Source organism: Diachasma alloeum, unplaced genomic scaffold, assembly GCF_001412515.2.
Source record: "Diachasma alloeum isolate Michigan unplaced genomic scaffold, Dall2.0 Dall_scaffold_00792, whole genome shotgun sequence".
Lineage (NCBI taxonomy): Eukaryota > Metazoa > Arthropoda > Insecta > Hymenoptera > Braconidae > Diachasma > Diachasma alloeum.
In genome coordinates this window covers 26,417-48,643 of record NW_021680922.1, presented here as the reverse complement: position 1 = coordinate 48,643, position 22,227 = coordinate 26,417, and the positions used below count along the sequence as shown (strand labels likewise).

Sequence of the window (22,227 nt, the reverse complement as noted above, 5' to 3'; positions counted from 1 at the left end):
GCGATATACTTCGTCATAATCGACATTCTCAACATCGAGTAGGTCATTCCACCAAGGCATGAATAATAATATTTTCTCTCGATAGTAATTTGCAGGATCTTGTTTCAGCCGATACCTGCGGTATCTAATTATTGCTGTCTGTTGTCGATGACTGTAGGCATTCGTTTCATTGCCAGCACCATCTTTCTCATCGTTATCAGATTCACTTCTCGGATCTTTCTTTCTAGCTGGTTGATAATTCGCCATATAATCTGTAAGACAGAACCTCCCTAAACTCTTATGTCTTTTACTATATTTTTCGAATGCATCATCCATATATATTTCAGTTGAGTCTTTGTCAAGTTTCTTTAATGCTTCATCAGATTTCAACATCAAAACACGTTCCGCTATTGGGCGGGCATTAATGAATATGGTTTTTCTACTCGATTTGGATAGAGATAATCCGAAAACATGATATGCTGCTTCTTGTGCAGACATCAGATTACTGTTCAAAAGTACATTCGTAATTTTGCACAATTTCTCTTTGACACTCTTGTTTTCATTATCATAGTCGATGGCAGCTTCTCTCAATAATTTTGATAACCCACCTCCAATTTTACTAATATAATTAGTTACGTAACTCAATAATGCATACTCATCGAGTACAATTTGTAAATCCATATTTGATTCAAACAATTGCAAAATGTCAGGATTATAACCATTTATACTTACTTCTAGACTTGATCTTTTGATAAACACACGTTTTCGCTGTAATGTGCTTCAAATCGCTAGTATATATTCCTTTTCCGTCATATTTAATTTTTTGAGAATCTCATCATAATCCATAGATATGTTCTTAACATGAAATTCATTCATCATTTTCCCAATAGCTTTATATGCTTTTGGTGCGACTTCACCCTCACCCAGTGGCTTCAAAATCATTGTTTGTCTCATGACGGGGAAAGGAATATGAAATCTGCACTGTTTATTCTTCTGCCCTTTGTAACAGGTATGACTATGCGTGTGTCTATGGTATTGAATGTAACAATTCTCTGCATCATATTTGCAAGTGATGAACTGATCGATGAAATCGATGAATTTCCTCGTCTCTGCTTTATTGCTATTATCATTGTATTGAGGTGCATTCTTCAACCACAGAAGGATATGTTCATGTGGGCTCCCACGCTGTTGAAATTCAACACGTTCGTAGCTGTCTACCAAAACAGATTCTCCGAAAATACTGTTCTTCTGTCTCAATAACTACATGAATTTCATAATTTTGTGATCAAAATACTGAGCGCAAGTAACTGGATCATTCCTGATCAAATTAATCTTCGTATCATAATCCAGTTCATATGCATCTTTGGCAGACAATTTCTGCCCATTCTTGCTGGATTGCATGAGAATTTGTATCAACTTAGGCCAGTGACTTTTTGCTGTAGATAATGTCAAAAAAAATGTTGGTCTCCTCAACTGTCGAATCATTGCTAATAATTCTTTCTTGTTACTTTCCCAATACGCACGGGAAGATCGAATATTTTTCAGCATTCTGTATCCATCGTCAAATTCGATCAATTGATTCCTATAATCTTCATCCAGGATATCCTTAGTATTCATTTTCCTATCAGCATTTCTCTTTGTCTTTCTCAAGCAAATGTTGATACTTGACATACAAGATAATTCCAATTTTTTTTTGGCCATGAATAGCCCTCTTGTCAAGATACAAGACCGCTGATCATACCATCTCACTTCGGATTTAATTCGATCCGTATAACTTATCCCTTTTGGTAGATTGAATGAGTGCCCGGCAAATATCCTTGGGAAACACAACTCGTCCGAATCATCGAATTTATGCCATGGTAATCGATATTTACCTTGCCCAGGTACAATTACATTTACGAGTGGTGCATATCCCTCTACCGCCTGAGCATTGTTATCCATCAGTAAAATGTCATCATTGGATATTTGATTGAAATCAATGGGTATCTTCGGATCCATTTTCATGATCTCTATTCCTCCATTGTCAGGTTTTTCTGTCATTTTTTGAAGATTGTCATCATTGTTATCATTGTCATCAACTATGAAACTGATAACTGCTTCCTGATCATTTTCATAGTTTTTCAGGTAATTTTCGTTCACTTTCACTTCATACTTTCTGTACAGAGGCGTGGCAATTGGATATTTCAGAGCATTACAAACTGAAGGGTTATTTAGGATTGAAAGAATGATTAAACACAGTTTTATTATCGTAAATATAATTAAGTTTTATTCAGCAATGTAACGCGACAACGGTCGAGGCACAAGTGGTACATAGTACGAGTATATCTCATAGAGGCGCAACGGCGCCGTGGCGACACTGTCAGCCACACTGTCGGTAACAAGGAGACTGGCGTAGGGCGTCCACAGTAACCAGAATGCTATCATCAATGATGTGTAAAAGTTTATTAGTTTTAATTTCTGACGAGAAATAATCATAGAAATGTTCATACTTCATTTTACTGTCCATTTTGTAATTTCTTTTGAAACTCATTCCCTTGTTAAGCAATTCAATTTGTAACTTATTGGTTACCGCACCAGCTAATTGACTCAAAGGATTTAGATTGTTACTTGACTTGACTTTGTCTCATTAATTTCATTGATCTGTTTATTGACTATTGAACTAATTTGACTTTCTAGATTTGTATGCTCATCTGACATCACTCCTCCATCTATTGTTTTCTCTTTGTTTGTTGTTACCTGAATTGATGATTCGACAGTATTGCGATAATTATCGAAGGCTCTTATCACTTCTCCAATTTTGTCATTGTGCTTTTTGTCCAAGGCACTCAACAGCTCCTGTACTTCCTTCTTGTCTTATGCTCTCGCCTCAGCATTCAGTCTCACCTGGTTTCTATTCTCTGTTAGACCTTCATACAGTGCTTTTGTTGAAGTTATATTTGAGTTACATAGCTTTTCCACCATGCACTTCAACTCAGCCAACTGTGTATCTACAGAGACTGTTTTGACAGTCTTGTTGCTGTTAGGCTCAACTGATTCATCATCTAGATTAAAGTTTACCAATTTCAATTTAATATTTACTTTATTATCTGCTGTAATCTGGGGTTTCAGTTTGATTTGGTCAGTTTTGTCAACATCAATATTACCTGTGGTTTTCTCGCCTCCACTTATCTCGCCGCCATTTAACTCGCCGCTATTCGTCTCGCCTCCAGTCAATTCGCTTGACTTGGACTCGCCTGTGGCCCTCGCCTCTGTATTTACCAAATCTTTATTCATCTCACTTGACCCATTCTCGATCATAGCTGTTGTTGACACTTGACTCTTCGGACCGTAACCAGGTAGATACATTGGCTTTTGTTCAGCCAACAATGCAGCGTCTAACACAGTCAGACGTCTCCATTGATCCTCTGAGAAATCTTTTTTACCGAGAAATTTAGGATTATTTGTATTTGGTTACATTTTTTATATTCAGGTCCAAAATCCCAAACTCGACTTGTTAAACATAAACAAACCGAATGCAGAATGAATGTACTCTTCAGAAAATCTAAACATAAGACCTCCTCCAAACACATTCGAGTCTTTTTATGATTGCAAAATATTGATTTAAATATTTTTCAAGTAATTTGACGTCTCAATATTGCACGTTTCTAATGTGTACAGTATGCTCGCCTATTTACACATATGCCTGATGTCTCGCCTGTTACATATCCAGTTCCTTCGTCTGGAAGAACATATACTTTATCGTCTATTATTGCTAGGGAGACCACTTCTCCCTCATGGTTTCCTTCGATTTGATGTTGTCTAATTAGAAGTCTCCTCTTCATGCAGAAGTTCTTTATCAGCTGTAATTATTTATTTATAAATATCTTCGTCTGAAGATAGCAATTTTAAAATTCAATTTCATTAATTCAACCCATCAAATATTTAATTTATTATTCTCGCCTATTAAATATTTCTAAATTCAATATTCTCACCAATTAAATATTTTGATTTGGATGCATCCTTAATTTGAAAATTTTAATTTTCACTAGTGTCTATTGATTTTATATTATTGCTTTACATTACGCTGGTGGACCCCGCACACACGCGGAACGTGGCCGAGAGAGAGAATTATTGTTTTTCACACCAATTTTTATATTCACACTAATTTTCGTTTTTCTTTCTATTTCTTATTGTTCTCGCCTTACTCGAGCAATGTGTGTGGGACTGCACCCTTTGTTGAAGCCTGTTGAAACCCGTGCTCACCTTCACTGCCGAGAAACTATTGTCACGGCGTCACTTGGCTTTCTTCTTTTGTTTTTCACTAAATATGATTTTATTTATAACAAAGGATATTTCTTGCTTTTTAGTGATTTTTGTGAATTTAATAGAATTTCTTCATTAATTCTTTTCTGTCTAAAAATCTTGATTTCAGGTAGGGGTCGTGGACAATTAATTTCCGGCCGCCATTTTGATCACTTCTATTTTTCGTTCTCACCAATTCGCTTCAGTTAATTAATGCATTTTCCAGTACTCGCATTTTCTCTGAGTACTTTTCATTTTCTTCACGTCTGTCCTCACTCACCCAGCTCGCCTCGATTTTTTCTGGATATCCTTTTGTATCGCGTGTGATCCAGCCGAACACGTGCCCGACCGCCTGATAATGTCCTTTTAGAATTTCCGATTTATTGCTTTCAATCCTTTAATTTATGATAAATTTAATCACGCGCAGTGGAAGCGTGCTGGGCCCATAACCTGAAGGGTTATTTAGGATTGAAAGAATGATTAAACACAGTTTTAATATCGTAAATATAATTAAGTTTTATTCAGCAACGTAACGCGACAACGGGCGAGGCACAAGTGGTACATAGTACGAGTATATCTCATAGAGGCGCAACGGCGACGTGGCGACATTAAGGTATGATACAAGCAGGTATGATGAAGCCAGAAAACAGGGGACAAGTTCGCCGGAGCGCTAGAAGCGGCATTCCGGTCGACTTACGCTTCCCCTCATCTTCTTTAGTCTCCCACCACTGGCACTTTTTTTGCTGGAGGGAACGTTATGAAATTGATATTTTAAGTCAAAATAATTAGCCCCATATGAAATTACATGTACAATGTGAAGAAAAATAAAAAAATGCAAATATATTCTTGGTTTTTCATGTACTATTTCTTTAATAGTCAATGGCCCGCTCACTCTTTCATTAATGGGGTGATTTTTACCTTATAATAGGTGAATTCTTTCTTTTTTTACTGAAAATAATTACCAAGATTGAGAGTGAAATCACTGCTCAATATAATAGCATTAAAAATAAAATGAAAATGCATTTTTGTCCAATGTTGAACAATATTTATTTTTCGCGCGAAAATATCTCGCGAATGTTGTTTGTTTATGTCTGCTCCAAAACGTACTCCAATAGATCTGAACAGTCCGTGCGAGTTGATTCATGTAAAATGATTAAATCGTGTGCAATTATAAATTGCAAAGCATCTTCTAGGGATAATTATCGTTTTTTCTCCCTTCCCAGTGTGAAAAAAATTGAGAAGCGACAACTATGGCTGGAAAAAAGCGGTGATTTGCTATCGAGTGATCAAGTGTCAAAGAACGATTGTTATTTGTGTGAGGTGCGTAAGTGAATAGTTGGGACTTTTTTTTTCTTTTGTGGCTCTTGAAACCCCTTGTACCTCATTTATTTCACCCCTCGTGACCATTATGACCCTCGTATCTTTTTCAAAACTTGTTCATAGAAGAAAACATTAAAAAACATAGTTCAAACTGGGATCTTCATTATTGTAATCCCATCCCTCCAAATTCTTCCCTATTAAGCTTCACTGAAGAGAAGAGGAATAATTAATTAAATGGACTTCTGATGTTAATTATTCTTCCTTCTAATTCGTATTTCAATCGTCTAGTCGACATTGCTCTCAGTCAATCTTTATCGCTCGATCCCATAGAACTATTTGCTGAGAATCATATAGTTTTCATCTCAACATTTTTTAATCCTGTTCCTCTCGATTGAACACAAAATTTTATTTTCATCACGCTGTATCGGAGAAGTAACTTTCCGACACATTGTGATGAAAAATTTTGTTCGTAACTCATGAAAAAAGTGGTTTTTGGCTCGTGAAATTATATCACTCACCTTCGGCTCGTGTTATAAACCTCCCACTCGCCAAAAACCACTTTTTTGCACTCGTTACGAAATATACTATTTCTCTCTCATGAAAAAAAAAAAAATTGATTTGACGGGGATTTGAACTCGCGACGCAAGTAAAATCGGCGTGTGGTGAGAGATCTAATCCGCGTGAGGGGAAGGGACGCAACNTGTTCCTCTCGATTGAACAAAAAATTTTATTTTTATCACGCTGTATCGGAGAAGTAACTTTCCGACACATTGTAAAGTAAAATTTTGTTCGTAACTCGTGAAAAAAGTGGTTTTTGGCTCGTGAAATTATATCACTCACCTTCGGCTCGTGTTATAAACCTCCCACTCGCCAAAAACCACTTTTTTGCACTCGTTACGAAATATACTATTTCTCTCTCATGAAAAAAAAAAAAATTGATTTGACGGGGATTTGAACTCGCGACGCAAGTAAAATCGGCGTGTGGTGAGAGATCTAATCCGCGTGAGGGGAAGGGACGCAACAGCGCCGCACGCGGCTTCCGTTGGAACTTGTCCCCTGTTTCGGTGTCGGCGACATCAAAGCTTCACCATACCTCCCTGTATCATACCTTAGGCGACACAATCAGCCACACTGTCGGTAACAAGGAGACTGGCGTAGGGCGCCACATTCAACACAAACTTTTCGAGGTCTTATGGATTCGAACATATAATCACTTTTGTGATCCACATGTCTCTTAAATTTTTGATTGGATTGTTTGCATTTCATTGAAGTTACGAGGTAATACTTGAAGCATGTCGTTTATTTCAATGGAAATATTCACTACACTCCCTTTCAAACCTAATTGAGGATTTAATGCATAAAGTTTCAACACCCGAATTTGCATGAAATTGAGAATTGGTGCTACCATTCTCTCTTCAAGATCAGTTAGTTCTTCTACTGCCGGCAGAATTTTCCTGAATTGAAGACCATTGCCCGTAGATAACTTATATACATGACCCTTATAAGCATATCGTTTGCACGTTTCACAAATTAACCCTGAGTCAAAGTTATTTATTTTATTGAAAAAGTCTTCTCCACTAGCTTCTACAATTTTCGATTTATTCAATTTTACTACAGAAACTTTGAAAAAAAGACCTTCACAACAACAACAGATGTGCGAGAGTGTTTCTGTGCGGTACTCGATGAATTTCAGCAATGATTTTACTCTGGGATCCTGGTCTTTTTTCGTCATAAGTTTATTATAAAGATTTCCCCGGAACCTGAAAATATCCAATTGCCTTTTTTGTCTTTTATCCCTGGCATTTTTTTTGTTTTCACGCTGTCGAAAGTGTGAACTCTTGCGTTGCTTACGTTTCCGGCAATTATTCTTCAACTTCTCTTTCCTCGAATATTCCTTGAGTTTTCTGTTGATCCTCGTCCACTCTGCATTTCGACTATTTTCGCGTACCTTATATGGGTGATTATCTACAAATTGTTATTTTTTCGTCCTTCAACTTTTCCGATCTCAAAATGATGAACTAATAATCAAATTTCTCCGGATGTCGGGAGACACTATAACATTTCACCGTTTCCGTAAAATAGATGCCATTCCCTGACAGTTTACTTAGCTTTAGAGAGCTGAAACCAGCCTAAATGTCACTACCGTGGCATGTCCTTTTTATAAAATTCGAGATTTTGTCAATGAAACCGAGTAAATAAGCAGCTCAAAAAAAATTTGCTGAACGTAGATAAAAGGGATGTGACTAATTATACTTTCATGAGCAATTTTCAGAGGAATAACAGTTTTACTCACACCAGGACGATAAAAAAGGGTGTCCCACAATTATAGCACTATTCAAAAAAATTTGAAGTCAACTGTGGTCACGCCATTTCCGATGTTTGTGCATGACGCACGCACCAAAAGTCTGTAAAGAAGGGGTAAGGCCCAGTATTTACACCAGTAAAAATTAACTAGACACATGTGCACATCGAAGAAAGACTACTCGAGAGATGAAAAACATAAGTCACAAATTATTCTGTCACTAATGTGGTTTCATGTTTATTACATGTCGAGTAATTTCTTCGCTAATTTTTTTCATTAAAAAAGTAACATTCCATTGCTTGAAACTCATCATCTTCAGAGAACTTTGAATTCATAGCTGGCACGAAGTGTGATTAGGTTTTAACATAGGATGTCACAACCGTGGCAGTCACAACCGTCTTATATCATACATAAATGTGTAGAAGTGAAGTTGTATCATGACAATGGTATTTAGAAAAATTTTTTAGGTGTTTAAATGGTGCAAACTCAGAGCAACACCCAGGTGGGTCATCAACAACTGCTGAATACCAATGTACTATGGCAGAATTGATTGTTGAAAAAAAAAACCAAAGTGATCCCCGCAAATGAATTTATAATACTCGAAAGATATCAAATAAATCAATAAACTTATGCTATTATCTAAAAATTAAATTTCGTGATTGAAATACGAAGACTTGTCAAGTTTGGTCACTACCGTGGCAGTAAAAAATCGGTAACACTCTATTATTCTAAATCTTTGGAAGTTGTAGTAGAGTGGTGCTAGGACTATACTTCTGGACCATTATGACATATAGAAATGTAAAAGAATTACTCTGCAGACATATTCAGATTTTGAAAAATGTGCAAGGTGAAAAATCACAATTTGTAGAGAATCACCCATATGCATGCATTAAGCGTAATTTTTTGTTACGATTGATATTTTTCTGCAGTTTTTGCTCCACGTATTTTAAGCTTTGCCTCAATATTTTATTTCGCATGATATTCTGGCTATGTTCATGATCATTATATGCAGGAGTTTTCCGAAGTATTCGATTTCTCTGCTTATTCTTGGTGAGTTCATCGCGAACATACTGTTTCCTCTGTCTCAAAATCCTATTTCTGACGATATTCCTATTCCGTTCGTGAATAATATACTGTTCACGACTTCTCAACATTTTCATTCTCATCCTATTTTTATGGCGTTCATCCAGCCTGTATTGCATATCTTTCCTCATGCATTTCCTCCTTTTTCTATGAGTTTCTTTCTCATCTTTCCTGTTGTCATCGTTTCGTTTCCTCTTCATTTGCCCTCGGATCCGATTCTTCTCACATCGTTCTCGTTTGAATGAGTCATTCTGTCTCAAATTTTGTATCCTCCTCCGATTTTTTTCGTTTTCTGGATTCTTATACAAAATCTTGGATCGCAAATTTCTCATTCTTTTTTTCGGTTGCTCTTTCGTATTCTTCTGTTTCTCCTCGGTCTGTTTTGTTTTATCTTTTTTCCTCGTGGTAATGGGGGGTTTCGAGATCTTGCGAGCACATTTTAGCTTCGCATTTTTTGTCCTCGCCGATTGACGTTTTGTTTTCATTTTTATGAGTGAATTTCCCTCGTTGGCCTACAATTGTTTTTATTTTTGTATTTTTGTATTTATTGTATTTATTTACAATTGTTTTTTGTCGCCTCAGACAGACAAGTGTTTTTATTTCATCAATTTTTTTGTATTTTTGTACTTACAATTGTTTTTGTCGCCTCAGGCAGACAATTATCAATAATAATTGTTGGGATGAAAGGATATTTGTAGATCGTTTAGTGAAATAATATTTATTAAACTTATTTAATACAATAGAACTTGGTGGAAAGCCGAAACGCCATTAGTGGAGATCTTATTTCGTCGTCTCCCTCGGACCTCTGTTTAGTTACACTTGGTAACGCTTGTGGCAGCACTAGTTGATATAAGTACAAATGTACATTTGAATTTACATCTTACAACACGCCTCTTTACATTTGCACTTTATCAATCATTACTTTAGTTTCAATAGTTCTCGTAATTTCATAAATTTTGGTTTACATAGTGACTTGGTGAGAATATCAGCTATATTATCATTTGTATCAATTTTTATAACATCAATAAAACCTTTTTCATAATTATCGTAGACATTGTGATACTGTACTTCAATATACTTCGACTTTTTAGACAGATTTCCACTCCTCGCGATACACACAGCTCCAGAATTATCTTCGTATATCTTAATTGGCTCGTCAAACTTCATTTTGAACACTTCAATCATTAATCCTTTTATAAAAATTACTTCAGTGAGTGCTTCTGATAACGCAACATATTCAGCTTCTGTAGATGACTTCGTCACTGACTTTGGTTTACGTGATTTCCAATGAACTGTGTTTCCAAATAATCTGATTAAATACCCAGACGTCGATTTTCTGTCTGTGATATCTCCAGCCCAGTCTGAATCTACCATGCAATCTAATATTTCATTTTTTTCTGATTTTGTGTAAGTTAGTTTCAAATCGTTAGTCAGATATAAATACTTTAGAACTCTTAATGCGTATTTGAAATGCGTCTCATTATAGCTGCTCTGGAATCTACTTAAAAAATTTACGCTAAAAGCAATGTCTGGTCTTGTGCCTGAACTGATATAAAGTAACTCTCCTATTAGATTTCTGTATTTGATGTGTGAATTCAATTCTTCTGCTAATTCTAATTTCAGATTTGTCTCCATTGGTGTTTTATAGAGTTTCGTATTTTTCAGATCATATTTTTCAGCTAAAGACTCAATATATCTCTGACTCAAAGTCATTACATTTCTCTTTAGATCATGTGAGATGTCAATTCCTATATAATTATTCACTGAACCCATATCTTTCATTCTAAAACGTTTTGCAAGTCTCATTTTAATCTCTTCAACCTTATCAAAATCTTTTCCACATATCAACAAATCATCGACAAAAATTAAGACATACTCAGAATTTCCTTCATCATTTCTCATATAAAGACAATAGTCATGTTGACTTCTCTCGAAATTTAACTCTGTGATAAACTCGTGAAAACATTCGTACCTGGAACGCGGACTCTCTCTCAAGCCATATAATGATGTGCATAATTTGTATACTTTATCTGAACCATCGTCATACCCTAAGGGTTGACTTACATACACTTCTGCATTAATTTTGCCATTCAAGAAGGCAGTCTCTACATCCATTTGTTGAATTTCTAATTCATTCTCACAGCAATACGACAGTAAAATTTTGAGTGTTTCCATTTTTGCAACTGGCGAGTATGTATTCTCTACTTGATCTGTCTGTTGGAAACCTCGGGCTACAAGTCTGGCTTTATAAACATTTGACACTTTCTTTTTGTAAATCCATTTAACATCTATTACCTCTTTGTTCTTTGGCTTATCAACGAGTACCTATGTCTTATTTCTTTCAATACTGTCAATTTCCCTATCCATTGCCTTTTTCCATTCTTCAGATTCTTTGCTCGAAATCGCCTCTTCAAACGTATGAGGATCATTCACATCACAGCAGTTCACGTATACATAATAACTCAAATAATCGTCAGCATATCTAGGATTTGGCTTTGTTTGTCTGGTAGATCTTCTCAATACTTTCTCTTTAACTATATCTTCTTGAATTTCCCCATTAGACTCAGCACTCTCATACTCAGACTCACTCTTACTTTTAATTTCGGCACATTCGTCAGCAGTATTATCAGTCTTCTTTTTATTAGACTCATTATTTAAATCATCTTCCTCATCATCTGGAATACCAATATACTTAATTTCTTTATCGATAACATCTACATGTCTTGCAACAATCACCCTATTATTTATTAAAACTCTATAGCCAACTTCAGTGTAACCTAGTAAAACTCCTAATTTTGCTTCATCATCCCATTTTGATATTCTTTGACTTTCTGGTGTTCTTACATAAACTCGACTACCGTATAAACGAAGATACTTAACATTTGGTTTGTCCTTAAAAAATATCTCATATGGAGTCTTCTTCTCAATAGTGTTTGCGAGTGTACGATTTTTCAAATATGTTGCTGCCCAAATAAATTCCGGCCAATACCTGTCATTAACTTTTGCTTCTTTGGATAAACACCTAGCTGAATTCATAATAGTACGATTAAACCTTTCTGCAACTCCATTTAGTTGATGTACGTACGGTGGGCATGGGCTAATCTCAATTCCTTTTTCTCGGGCAAATGAGAAAATATCATTATTTATATACTCTTTCCCGTTGTCGCATCTTAGATTTTTAACTCTTTTTCCCGTTTTATTCTCTACTATGTTCACATATTCCACGAAACAATTATAAACATCTACTTTTGATTTAATGCAATAGACTTTCGCTAGCTTACTATAATCATCAATGAATGTTAAAAAATATTTTTCGCCTGAATTACCAATCACTGGATGTGGTCCATTTAAATCTGTGTGTACAATCTCTAGTAAATCTGTTGCTTGTTTTCTATTATTTTCAAAAGATACATTGCTCATTTTTGATTCGATACACGTAGCACATTTCATCTCTTGAGTTTCTAATTTTGTGGGTAAACCAATCAATAGTTCGTGTTTAGATAGGGTGTTGAGATAATCAAAATTTACGTGGCCCAGAGTACGATGCCATTTTTCTTTCTCTGTCATTTTATTATCATTATTTACTGGTATTTGGCTGCTATGAACTTCCCCTACACTCTGAGATCTCATAGGATAACTTTCCATTTTATAGACATTATTTATTTTCCAAGCTACAGCAATTAATTCATTAAAAGGATTGTAAATCTCAGAGATATCTTCATATGAAATAATCGTATTCTTTACTGTTACCTTTGCATAACTCATCAAATTGTGTTTCATGTTTCTTACGTAAAAGACATTATTCAGTGTGATAGGAGTTTGTTTATCATCAACAATGAAAATTGAATTGACTCTACCTATTTTAGTTGCCTGCATGACTCTACCATCACCTAATTTGACATCTATCGGTTTTTTCAAAAATATAGATTCTGAAAATAATTTATCATCATTTATTATATGATCCGTGCAACCACTATCTAGAATCCACTCGATTATATCATCATCTCTTTTTTTCTCGTCATTTACCTCGGTTTTATTCACTTCAGTCAGGAATGCGTTAGAATAAGTTTGTATGTCTTGCTGGTCACCTTGTTGATTTGGTGTTGTACTCATGTGACCTCTGAAATTTCCTCGATACTGTCCCCGAAAGTTGCTTCTACCTCGTGTGTGCTGATAACCTCTGTGACTGCTTCTACCCCTGTGATTATCGTTGCCTCTGCCTCTGCTTGATACTCCACCTCGGTATTGTCCTCGGCTTTGCCCTTGATGCTGTTGTGGACACTGTCTAGCAATGTGTCCTTGTTTATGACATATATGGCAGACTCTTGTCTCTGTATAGAAAGCATTAGAATTTGTGGAACTGCTTGGCTTTGGTGTTAAACTTTGTTGTGTCACTGATTTCATTTTTATTTTGTTCTTCAGAAAAGTCAACGTTCTCTCCTCCTCGGGCAATATATCCATGATATCTCCGATATGACTGTATTCAATTGGTAACGATCTAATCATATAATTAATGGCTTCTTTCTCTTTTACTGCGGCTCCAGCAGCTTTAAGATCATTTAATGCCTTTTCGAATACGTTGAAATAGTCTGATACTTTTGAATAATTCACCAGCTTAACATTTTCTAATTGATTCCTCTGGATAATTTGAAGGGCTGTCGATTCTTTCAGGTACATGTTGTCTAATTTTTTTATTATCTCATAAGCGCTTGGTAATAATTTAATGTGTTCCAACTGTGCATTCACCATTGACCCAAAAATATACATCGTTGCTTTAATGTCCAACTCTTTCCACTGTGCTTCAGTTTCTTCTCCTCTGGTACGTGTAACAACCATATCACATTTTTTATATTCCAAAAACTTCATTATTCTAGTCTTCCAGCTTGAATACTCTGTACCATCAAACACTTGGAGGATTGCATCGTCTCGTTTCACATAGGTCGCCATTTTTACTGTTGTCTAGAACCTTCGTTAACACCACGTTTTTTATAGTTTCTCAATTTTACGAATTACTCGTCTTTTTTTATTATTTTTCAACTTTCTTTATTATCTCACGAATTTCACAACCACTTACTGCTACCATGTTGGGATGAAAGGGTATTTGTAGATCGTTTAGTGAAATAATATTTATTAAACTTATTTAATACAATAGAACTTGGTGGAAAGCCGAAACGACATTAGTGGAGATCTTATTTCGTCATTTCCCTCGGACCTCTGTTTAGTTACACTTGGTAAAGCTTGTGGCAGCACTAGTTGATATAAGTACAAATGTACATTTGAATTTACATCTTACAACAATAATAATTAATACCAAATTCTTAGTCACCTTTGGTAGACGTTTGCTTGTATAGAAAAATTTTAGTCCCCTTAGGCAGACAATAAATCGATCGATGAAAAAAAAAAGAATTCGCTATTAATCGAGGAAATGATAATTCTTTTCTTATGAAAGCTATAAAAACGCTGTGATCCGCAACGATTACAGCTGATCAATGGTGGAAAAGACCATCAAAAGTCACTAGATGCCTCGTTTCCGACAACACATGTTTCAATGCTGCGGGACTGACCAATCCGTAACTCACTATGGAGCGCAGTGACACTAACTAACCAATCAAAGATAAAGATGGAACGGACCCAGCGACGATACTGCTATGATGATCTGGATATCTAAATACCTTGATACGCACGTGTTTAGGTAGGCCACAGATGGCATACACTTCGGCCAAATAAGTTCTGTCCCGATTCCCCTAGAGCCCAATGATAATTACCATTGAGCTCTAGGGGAATCAGGACAGAACTTATTTGGCCGAGTGTATTATTAAAGCATTGAGAATAGGCTCTCTCGATAAAGCAATACTCTACCCTATTGGACCCCGCTTGAAATTCGAAAATTTGAAAATTTGTCTCACTAAGACCTTGGTACATAAAATAATATCACAAAGCTGGGCAGAGCGATTTGAAGAAAAAACAAAAAAACAGAAAAAAAAAAATTATGATTGAAATAACCAAAAGAACGACTGAATTTCAATGTTTGAAACTGAAGTCGAAATATTCATGGGCTGAACCAAATTCCAATGGCTAGATGAAAAAACGATTGTGATCATAGCCTTTTTCGAAATGGAAACAAAACTGGGGTTTTGTTCTTTCATTTGATTCGATGCTGCTTTTTCACCTTGATTTTTCAATTTTCAGAATTTTCAATATTTTCAATTCCAGAATTTTCGAATAAAAAAAATCCGGAAGTTTCATTCTCAAATCAACTGAATAACTGCTGAGACGATTTTTTGAATTCAGTCAGATATGCTCAACACAAAGATGCATCGATTTAATGAAAAAAAAAAATCGAATTTCATCATTTCTTGAGGACAAAGCTTGAGGGAATTCGCGAAAAATTCATTTTTGACTTTTCTCACATGTTTTTTTTTTGAAAATAACTGAAGAACCGCTGCGTCGATCCTCTTCACAAACTAATTAGTTTTAAGGAACATGGATATGCTTCGATTAAAAAATTCAAATTGCACCGTTCATTCAATAGAAATGGTGTCACCAAACTTTTTTACGTCACATACATCACATAATATTGAATGTAATTCCAATTTTCAGGTACATATGACAATAGATGTTGTGACAATTCAGACATGTATTTTTCTGAATTTTCGATCTATTATCAATATATTATTATTATTAATATTGATGGAAAAATCAATTTTTTTTTATTGTCCAATGTACATTTTAAATTCGATGGACCCGTGACATTGAAACCGATTAAATTGAAAAAAAAATCGGTAATATTGTGAATTCAAATGCTGCTGTTACTGGAATTTCGGAAAATTTCAACAGTGTACACTCATATTAACTCCAATGGGAATATACACAGTGCGAAACTCTCCATGCATACACCGATAAAAACGCCGCTGATTGGTGAGTTCCCAAATCATTACAGAAGCCTAGATTCTGATCACTGAACTATGGATATACTAGAACGGCCTTTGGGGTCAGAAACCGAGCAGAGAGTGAGAGAGGATGAGAAGTGGTCTCTCCATCCTTCTCATTCACTATGTGATTGGTGTTTGATTGGCACCTGAATGGTTGATTCAAATTAAACCATACCTCCCGAAACAAAGACACATATATACAATTGTGGAAGTGAGAAAACAACAGGGAGACTACTTGGGACTTCTCACGGCTCGGTATCCTCACTATGAGAGTAAATGGTGGGAGGCCGTTCGAGTATACCTTGTGAGGTTTTTTTCCAAGCGCGTCTGCGGGATTCAGACGCGTGGTTCTCCACGAACTTTCAGCGACCCTTTTAGACTCTCTCAACCCGGACTTAGAACGACGGGAATAACGAGAGGAAACCAAAATGCCAAAAAGGGCGCCAGTCCTTTTAACCGCCAAAGGACAAGGTCACACCGTTGAGCCGCGTTCCACAACTAGCTCAGATAACCGCGGAGGCGTGTGGGAACAGGCTACAATGAGCGGAACTCAACAATATGCAAACTTTTACAACACAAAAAATATATATTTTTAATCCAATGAGTTAAGTCTGATCTTTTACACGTGCGGGAGAGGACTCCCGCGAGCAAAGACGCTATACAACAAAAAAAAATTGTAATTAACCTAGTGATACAAATTAACGAAAAGAAATAATAATAACTTCAGAGATGCGTGGGAGACGCTAAGACGCGAGGATCACCCGCAAGCGACGACGACGCGAGAGCCACGACATAAAAGTTAATGGTGAAGGTCGACGTATTAAATGAGCTGGGATCAGTTTTCCCCACAAAGAAGATTGATAACAACAATTAAGTAGCGAAATTAATAATTACATCAATCAAGAGGTAGCTGGAGGCTACAGAGTGCCGCGTCACAAGCAGACTCTAACACAGTCTCAAACGGCCCCAAAATGGGCGCCGGAGTGGATTCCCTACTGGAAGGACGCGTGCACTCACAACAAAATAAGATGCTCACCGGGATTTCACGAGAACACCAGGCAGACTCGTCTGGACCCTCAGTACGGCGACGTCAGGAAAAATAGAGCCGGAACAAACGGGCACAACACCACCACGTACTTTACCCTTGTTCGGTCGAATAGCTCGGAGAGCGAAAGAAACTTAAATGGCGCAGAGCGACCTTATTGTAATAAATCCCAGCGAAGAGTGTTCGTCGGGGCCGTACATCACCCCGAGGAACCTCTCAATTTCTCCTACCCCCACCCGATCACGTGATGAGCGCGAAGAATCCAAGTGATTCGACAATTTTGGACTTTCGCATTTCAAAATGATCCTAATTCCCAATTCCTCAGGCCCAGAAACTGGAACTTGCGCCTCGCGGTCGGTGGATGTGATCCGCGTTGAGCGGCGCAGAAGCCAACATAATCCGATGCTCCCTCAATGCTGTAACATCGGTTTTTTTACTGGACGGCCTTGTGCCGCCGATCCATCGGTGAGGTGGTGGGGGTTCGCACGTAGAGGCCTGAGATGCCTGCTGGCGTGCTACGATCGTCTTTCGCGTCCTACGTGGTGTGAGTCTCCCAGACTCGGTGTGTGCGTGCTCNGATCCATCGGTGAGGTGGTGGGGGTTCGTACGTAGAGGCCTGAGATGCCTGCTGGCGTGCTACGATCGTCTTCCGCGTCCTACGTGGTGTGAGTCTCCCAGACTCGGTGTGTGCGTGCTCGTCGGTGTGCTGCTCCTCAGATATCGCGCCGTCTTGTAGCTCTCCCCGAGGCTCCGCTCCACTCCCCTCGTCTCGAAGCCCACGTAATCCACGGTGAGCGCGATCGACCGAGTTCGATAGAATGATGGACAGAAGGAAAATAGTCAAATAAAAAAAAAATAAAGTGACAGTTGTGGCTCTGGGTGATCCGACTCCTCGCTGGGGTAAACGACTAATTTCCCCCCCATGATCCACGGTCAGTTCAGGCGAGGAACAGTACATGATTTTTATCATGTTACAACCTATAGTACAGTGATTTTCATTGATTACAGATAAAACAGAATATCATCTAGATGCCGTGAGTATATCTGGATGGGATGTAATTTGGTGGGAGACGGTAATGCCATGTGTATACAATTATCAGTTTGATACGAACGTTTCGATCGACAGGAGCTCAACGTAAGTAGAAAACGAGAAATATGGAGAAATTTTGGAAAATCCACATTCGATTTTCGGGGTCATTACAATAGCTTCATCCCTTCGGATCGGGAAGTTAAAACTCTATACTTTCATTAATTATCTATATGACAGAATATAATCTAGATATCGTCAATAGATGCACGGGTTAGAATTTATTTTGATGAATCACTTATAGAGGTCGATACCAATATAAGTCCTCTGTGGTGATTATCAGCCCCAAAAGTACTAGGTCACTGGTGTGGGGGTAAGGGAAATCGAAGAGTGGTGGAAATCCCCATTCACCACCGATAGTCACTTTCATACGGACGCGTGTCACTTGCTTTGTGAATCTCATTCTAGAACTAGAATAATGTAACACCGGTAAGTACTAAATTTTGAGTTTCAGTGAGAAATAAAATTCGAATCATCATTTCATGATTTTGGTATCAACGAAGAGAAATTTATTAACACGAGATTTATTCACTCATGGTTCAGATTGATAAACAACAATGGAGAAGATGTCTAAAGGGTTCAATGGTAAGTAAGATTGGGTTGTTGATAATTCGATTTGCTCTGAATAAGAATCATTCTCATTAGAATGTCCGGGAGAAGTGTAAACAAATTAGCATTTCGAGAAGCACGGGAATGACTTTTATGTAATTGTTAGAAAATCGAAGAAATTCAAAGTTTGAACAATTTTATGTAATATCCGAATGGTTACAAGCGGGGTTTACGTATACACGGCTGAAGGTCACTCTGTGGTAGAACACCCGACGTATTCATTCAGTAGGGCTCATTGTTTTGAATTTTTAATCCGCTTATTCTCACTCGGATCTTCTGTTTACAGCGAACGAATTTGAGGAAGCAAACTTAATAACTTACGAACATTATGAATTTAGTAACGAACCAGTGATTTTAGGTGGAAATGCCGAAAACATTTTTTTTTTCGAGAACTTGAGATTTCTTCCTGAACTGACTCATGTCGAGATCATTCAATAATTAATGAGAAGTAATTGGCATTTCTGAAAAATGGATATTTGTTGAATTTTATGTTATTTCAATAAAGAGTGAATATTTGGTTTGATGCTTCTGAGCATAGCGTTTTCGAACATTCTAGGAGTGGGAAAAATGATTATTACGAGCGGGGATTAGGTAGTGAGTAGGTATATGGCTGAAGGTAATCCTGTGGTAGAGTTCTCAATGTATTCATTCAGTAGGCCCGATTGTTTGGAATCCTTGATCCGCTTATTTTCACTCGGATCTTCTGTTTATAGCAAACGTATTCGAGGGGGAAAACTGTTAGTGAATCATGAATATCAACAATTCAGTAATGAACGAGTGATTTTGGGTGGAACTGGAAAACAAATTTCCTTTTTTTTTTCCAGAATGTGGAAATTCCACGTATGAAAAATTTCAATAGAAAAACCAATAGAAATTCTATCGAATTTCTATTGTAATTCTATAACAATTCTATTGAAATTCTATTAGAAGTCTATTGGAAAATTCTACTTGTTTTTTGCGCACATTCTATAGGAGATATTTAGTAGAAAAGTCAAAATAGATTTTTATTTTTCTATGAAATTCTTGGGCGTAAATTTTCCAAGTTTTTTCTGCTGTTTTTTCATTTGTATCTCGCAATAAAACCCAAGAAAAAAACAGAAAATTCATGCCCAAGAATTCATATAGAAAAAAAAATCTATTGACTATTGTATTAAATATCTTCTATAGAAATGGTGCAAAAAACAAATAGAATTTCCCAATAGAGTTCTAATAGAATTCCAATAGAATTGGTATAGAATTTCAATAGAAATTTAATAGAAATTCGATAGAATTTCTATTGGTTTTTCTATTCAATTTTTTCCTATGTGTCCTAAGAATCTACCTGCTGTTGAGGTAATTCAATAATTAGCGAGACATCATCAGCATTTTTATAAAGTCAAGATTTATGGGAAAATTGGAATAATCGATTTGCTATCACCACTTCGCTGCAGAATTTTCCTTTAGTAATTTTTTTCTCACGTTTTCGCGACAGATATTTTCGAGCAAATGCAGAGGCTGTTCAAGATACCTAACGAGAGAAATGATGTTCGGGCTCCAGATCCAATGAATGCGGATCCACTCAACTTGGGAGGAGAAGGAGAGCAAAATGAGCAGCCTGATGGGGAGCAGCCTCGTAATGCAACTGCAGCTGTCATTGAGAATCTAGTCAGATTTCTACAGGGTGAAGAACAGCAACAACAGCAGCAACAACAACAAGACATGCAGCGTGAGCTTCTCCGAGCCATCATGGTTACACCCCCACGTACTGCTGAGGAGTTTTTTGAAGTGCTGCGAACATTTATTGAGGCTCAAAATCGTCGAAAGACACGTGAGTAGATTTTCCTATGCAAATTTATACTTATATACAAAGAATTGAAATTGACGTGACTTGATCACTCCGAAATTTGATGATGAACATTAGGCGATGGTTTCGGCATAATTGGAAAAAATTTAGGAGTTTTTTTTGAAAAGCGATACTATTCAGAAATTTAGAGTAATTAATGTACAAAAAGAGGAGGCTTTTCGGAGATTGCTGACTCTTTGAAGAGAGTAAAAAAAAGATATTTATTCTTATAAAAAAATATCGATAATTGCTTATAACAGCGAGGATTGACAAACATGTTTTTCCATAGGTCGAGGAACAAATGCTGGCGTCAGCCGCTAATTCTGGCGTGGTGGACGTGGAGGTCGTGGAGGACGTGGTGGAAGAGGGGAACGTCGAGGATACGGAAGTGGTCGTACCATCACAGTCCGCATCAATTAAGGATTCTTTTCTGATGATCGTTTGAACATATCCAACGATAGAATGGAAAAGAAGAAAGAAAAGAAAAGAAAGAATAAACATAAATTATCGGTGCTTTCTTATATCGTGTGTGATATTTATTGTGATATTATTTTTTGTGGTATTTTTTTGACAACATTTTTTGTATTTTTGTATTTTCATATATTCATAACGATATAATAAATGAAATACTGAGTGAATCGATGCAACATCATTACGAAAATCGGACAAGCAAATAACTGAAAACTGCTAATAAAAAAAAACTGAAAACTACTCAGGCAATTACCTTCACAAAGTAATTTAGTCCAGTCAACATGGAAAACGCAAAATCTGAAATTTTTCACTCTTAATAACGAAACAACCGTTGAGACAATTTCGCGCAACGCCTAATCAGGACTGAGTAACATGAAAATGCATCGATTACAAGAACAAAAATTGGCCCGGGTTGTTGGTCGCTCGTTTCGCTCGCTCTCATTACTTTTCAACTTAAGTGGGTTAACTTTAAAGTTGAAAACTTTTCAACTTCAAAATTTTTCAACTTTGAAGTTTCAAAAATTTTCAACTCCAAAATTTTTCAACTTTAAAGTTGACCCACTCCAAACTTTTCGAACTTCAAAATTCCCCGACTAGAAAATGCACTTTCAAAATTTCCTCAACTTCAAAATTGACCCATTTGAAATTTCTTCAACTTCAAAGTTGAACCACTCCAAAATTTTCAAACTTTTTTTTCCAACTCTGCCCTCTTTCAAATCGCAAAATTTCAAAGTTTTTTTTAAAAAACTAAACAATCGCTAAGACGATTTTTTAAAAATTCAGTCAGATATAGTCTACACAAAGACGCATCGATTGCATGAGAAATAATTCAAATCGCATCATGTCTTCAGGAGAAATAGTCAAATTTGCAAAAAAAAACATCATTTTTGACATTTTTTCACGTTTTTTGCAAATAACGAAAGAACCGCTGAGTCGATCGTCTTCAGAAACAAATTAGTTCCAAGTTACATGAAGATGCGTCGATTGAAAAAAAAAAGAAATTCACATTGCACTGTTCCTTGAAGAGAAATCGTAGCTCAAAATTTTTTGCGTCACATACATTCGCACACACACACGCATACACACAGACGGACATGTGTTCGAAATCATTGTAGAAAGATTCGAGGAGTCATGAAACGTGGAAATTTCATTGAATTTCAACTTTTGATTTTCGGGGTCATTACAATAACTTCCTCTCTTCGGGTCGGGAAGTTAAAAATGGTTTTTCTGTTGACGATCTGTGGCCCCACGTCGATGCTGTGTCTCAAAGTGCTCGTGCTTATGATGCTGTTGATG

General features: G+C 36.7%; 1 protein-coding gene across 4 annotated transcripts in view; it reads left to right on the top strand.

Moving 5' to 3' along the window:
• The window catches only part of LOC107044749, a 67,844-nt gene extending 46,773 nt beyond the window's left edge, over window positions 1–21,071 (top strand). Inside the window, exons 1-4 of one of the 4 annotated variants that reach the window (XM_015266769.1) lie at window positions 17,927–18,458; window positions 18,573–18,614; window positions 20,110–20,445; window positions 20,750–21,071. In XM_015266769.1, coding sequence (XP_015122255.1) covers window positions 18,587–18,614; window positions 20,110–20,445; window positions 20,750–20,781 — 396 coding nt within the window. In that variant the 5' untranslated portion in view covers window positions 17,927–18,458; window positions 18,573–18,586 and the 3' untranslated portion in view covers window positions 20,782–21,071. Of the gene's footprint in view, window positions 1–17,926; window positions 18,615–20,109; window positions 20,446–20,749 lie in introns of those variants that run through there. The other 3 variants (XM_015266770.1, XM_015266768.1, XM_015266767.1) reach the window with 3 other exon arrangements.
• Window positions 21,072–22,227: the final 1,156 nt, after the last annotated feature.